Consider the following 3,987-nt stretch of genomic DNA (forward strand, 5'->3'; position numbering starts at 1 on the left):
ATTGAGCTCGGATGAGTGAGAGTAGACACCGCTAGGCTGTGTTTGAGTACGTTGTTCCCCGTCTTCCATGTGGATGACTATGAACAAAAGGGCAGACTCTTCCCTTAATCAAGCTAATGGAGTGGGAACAAGCTGGTGGCTGAACTAGATGGGCAGCGACAGGTAGAAGAGCCTCCGGGGGGATTGAGGGGAGTCTGAGGTGAGGACCTGAGCCTCCTGATTGGCAGGACACGGGCTGATAATAAAAAGCTCTGTGCTGTGGTTCATGTGAGCTGTCCACACCGCCACAGAGTAACTTCAGAGCTGATACTCTGCAGGTCTGCGTGCTGCAGCTGTGAGAATTACTGCTCATTGATTTCAACAACTTGTGCCATTGGGCTTTATCGACTTCTCAATAGTCAACAGAACTGAGTCACAGCTGAGATGAACCTGCAAAAGAAGAAGTCACAATGGTGAGTGAATTAAAGTTACTCAATCTAACCAGGATGATCCATAAATACGGCTTTATACGGAGTCCTGGGCAAGATAAAGACATGTTAGATTAATACCACTGTTGGATTAATGTGTATGTTGCATTTTACTGCTGTAGATGATTAAGGTTGAGTTCATTTAACAACTTTACACACTGCTGGATCGTTCAATCTTTCCAGCCTGTTCTCAGCTTGGTGACGATGCATTTTGCAGCTAATCCAAGAGTTTATTCTTCCTTCAGTTTATCACATCAACAGCTCTGCAGATACGTGGTTTTCACTGGACAGGATGGGGATGAAAAGGAGTAATCTGAAAAGTAACTAGTAACTAAAGCTCTGTAACTTCACAACATGTAGTGGAGTGAAAAGTACTATATTTACCTCTGATATGTAGTGGACTAGAAGTAAAGTACAAGGACCTCCATGTTTTTGTACTTGAGTAAATGCACTTGGTTGTATTCGACCACTGAAAACTACTCTGAAGACTACATTTCCAGATTTTTCATTTTCCTCCGTGCACCATTCCAAGGTGAAGGATTGAAATTGTTTCCTAAAAAACAATAACACCAGCTTTTTACTTCATATTAGTGGATACAGTCTGCACAGTCTGGAGTCGAGTCTGTGCTGGCATACAGATTCCAGTTGACATTGTAAAAGTGGTAGTTTGTTACCTTGTACACCTCGACCTGATCGATCGTGGCAGCATAATACTGCAGACTTCTTTTGATCGCAGAGTTTTTTAGCTGCGGGGATTTCAAACAGATCTCAGAGGCCTTCACTGCTGACCCTGTGTTGTGTGACCTCTCCAGTTCCTGCTGCTCTGAGGTTGTCTTTAGTGCCCAGAAATCTTCCTTCAACAGCCCATTTCTGTCTTTTTTTCAATTATGAACACACAACACATAAAGAGGTGCTGATGTTTTGTTGTGTCTCTGCCCCTCACCTTCAGGAGGTCTGGCCTGGTGCTGCTGCTTCTGCTCTGCGTCTCTCTGCAGCCACGAGTGTCGGCCGTCAACCTGCGGCGTTTCATCGGCTGCGCCGTCAGGGAGTTCACCTTTCAGGCCAAAAAGCCCGGCTGTGGGGGCCTGCACATCACCACCGATGCCTGCTGGGGGCGCTGTGAGACCTGGGAGGTGAGCAGCTGGGAGGCAGCTACTGTACTATACACACACAGACACACACGCAAAGCTGACAGCTTTACACAAAAGAAAGCAGTCTGCTTTTTGCATGAGCTTATGTTGGAAGAAAGAGAGAAGAAGAAGAAGAAGAAGAAGAAGATTAGATATAGTTTCAGTCAATCAGACAAAGAGACAGACAGGCAGACAGACAGGTAGACAGTGAGACAAATACCGTAGACACACAGATGGAGAGATGGGTGATCCCCATGGAGAAAATTTGTTTTCGCCTCCATCCCTCAACAGGGAGGTCGGAGCAAGGTCGGCTGAGAGTGCAGGCAGGGATTGAGTTGCTCGACTGATACAGCAGAGAGATAAAAAACACTAGAACAGATAGAGAGACGGATACGTGTGTCAGAAGTCTAAGAAAAAATATATTCTGTGTTTATAAGAACCTGCTAAGATGTCATTTTTGTCACACAGTAATGAGAGGCTGTCTGAAGTGTAAATCTTTGCCGGAGAACGGAGGAGGACGGGAGGCTCGCACTGAAATTGAGTTAACGTTCTGCAAGAAAGAAAAGCAGCGAGGAATCCAGAGATGGAAGTGACAGCGGCGGTTTCCTTAACAATGCCTCAAGTGCATAAAAGGCACAATCGGATTTCATAAGTTGCCGGATACTGATTACAAAGAAATGCTGTGAAATCTCAAGTTTCATCTGGTGCATTGTACTCAGTGACAGGAGGCATTAGGAAGCTCATGACTCTCTCGGCTTTATTATTGCAGTGTAACTGCTGGTGTGTGTGCAGGAGGCCCAGCTTTGTTTAGTGATACTCTGTGGATCCCCTCAAGGAGGAGACTCATCTTTTTTGCCTGCTCTACCCAGCAGGGAGGTCAGGGCACAGCGGAGAGAGAGGATGTCCTGCTTTAGGGACAGACAGTTACGGGTTCAGGGTCTAACCTGTGAGCTTTAGGTCACAGGGCAGTCTCTAATTACAACTATTCAGGGTTTACAAACTTACCGTCTGTGCATTCAGCTGAGGTTATGATAGAGAAGTTGTTATTACTGCAGCAGAATGTAAGAGTACAATCCTGAAACACCTACAAGCAATTAATGGAGGCTTTGCAGATTTGTCACAAACACAGCTTGAGAGCAAATCAGAAAATCACAAGCAAATTAGATGAACGAAGGAATTTATTACAAAGGAAACGTCTAATAAGGTGGACTTGTTTCAGGCTGCTGTCATCAGGGAGACTGTCTGTTCTGCAGGTTAGTTTGCTGCTTGAAATAAGTCATTAAAGGTAGTTTGTGAAGCTGACTCAACAGCTGCCAGTAAAGGCTGACTAGTGCCAATGGTGCACAACCTGAAAGCCCTCTGTAGAGAAAATGAAATGCTCAGAGCCAACCTCCAAATGAAACCACCTTTGTCAGATGTAGGTTTATCTTGTGTGTGTTTGTATTTCCAGAAGCCCGTCCTGGACCCTCCCTTCATCGAGTCCTACCAGAGGGTTTGCACCTACAACGAGACCCGGCTGGTCTCTGTGAAACTGCCCAACTGCCAGCCCAACGTGGACCCCACCTACACCTACCCCGTGGCCCTGAGGTGTGACTGTGGTGTGTGTCTGACCAGCACCACTGAATGTATAACATCTGTGTGACACATCTGGACGGGCAGAAAACACTTTAAACTTCCACTGAGTATACGATCATTGCAGATATTTCAGATGTCTTTTGGTTGAGGACAAAGCTGAAGAATTAATTTTTTCCTGCTAAATATGACAAATGATTTGCTCTTTATAAGGTTTATGACAAACAAAATGTAATATGCACAAAATATTCAGGCACATTTTGCTGCGTGCTGGTTTGTTTGAGCAACTTTTCTATGTTATATTTTGAGAAATGCGCTCGTGTTTGGTAAATTAAATCTGAAATCCTTTAACCATTGTAAAAAAAGATTCCTGCCCTGTTTATAATGTCAACAGAAACACTGTTATACATCAGTAAGTTGTATATTAGAGTTCATTGTGTAAATTTTACTCATACTCGCACAATAAAATGTCTAAAAACCACCAGATCCTTAATATGTATTTTTGGGATTCTTCTTGAACTTTGCAGGAACTTCAGCAATCTGTCTGAGCTTTGTAGTTACTGTAATTGACATTGAATTATTAATTCAGTCTGATGTGACCACTCGTTAGTGCTTAATTAACTGACCCGAGCCCCGAGGCCAAACTACCTGCTGGTTAGTCATCAGCGTCGGGGCAGACAAACAGAGTCCTCTCTATGTGTTGTTATTGGTGTGATTCCCAAGGAGAACCGGGGTTTATGTAATCCCTGAGAGCTCACGTGTCACTGAGGAGCTGCAGGGCTGTTTGAGCCCCGGAGCTGAGAGGGGAAACACAACAC

General features: G+C 44.6%; 1 protein-coding gene across 1 annotated transcript; it reads left to right on the forward strand.

The window, feature by feature from the left end:
- Window positions 1-423: 423 nt before the first annotated feature.
- gphb5 (glycoprotein hormone subunit beta 5) lies at window positions 424-3,239 on the forward strand. Its single transcript, XM_073483091.1, has 3 exons — window positions 424-452; window positions 1,417-1,600; window positions 3,048-3,239. Exons 1-3 carry the CDS (start codon window positions 424-426, stop codon window positions 3,237-3,239), a joined length of 405 nt encoding a protein of 134 aa, XP_073339192.1.
- The last annotated feature ends 748 nt before the right edge of the window (window positions 3,240-3,987 follow it).

This window comes from Pagrus major, chromosome 16 (genome assembly GCF_040436345.1).
Source record: "Pagrus major chromosome 16, Pma_NU_1.0".
Lineage (NCBI taxonomy): Eukaryota > Metazoa > Chordata > Actinopteri > Spariformes > Sparidae > Pagrus > Pagrus major.

Coding starts and splice junctions, on each gene's coding strand:
- gphb5 (XM_073483091.1), top strand. CDS start 424: ATGAACCTGCAAAAGAAGAAGTCACAATG. Junction 453..1,416: donor CAAAAGAAGAAGTCACAATG/GTGAGTGAATTA, acceptor CCTCACCTTCAG/GAGGTCTGGCCTGGTGCTGC. Junction 1,601..3,047: donor GGCGCTGTGAGACCTGGGAG/GTGAGCAGCTGG, acceptor TTGTATTTCCAG/AAGCCCGTCCTGGACCCTCC.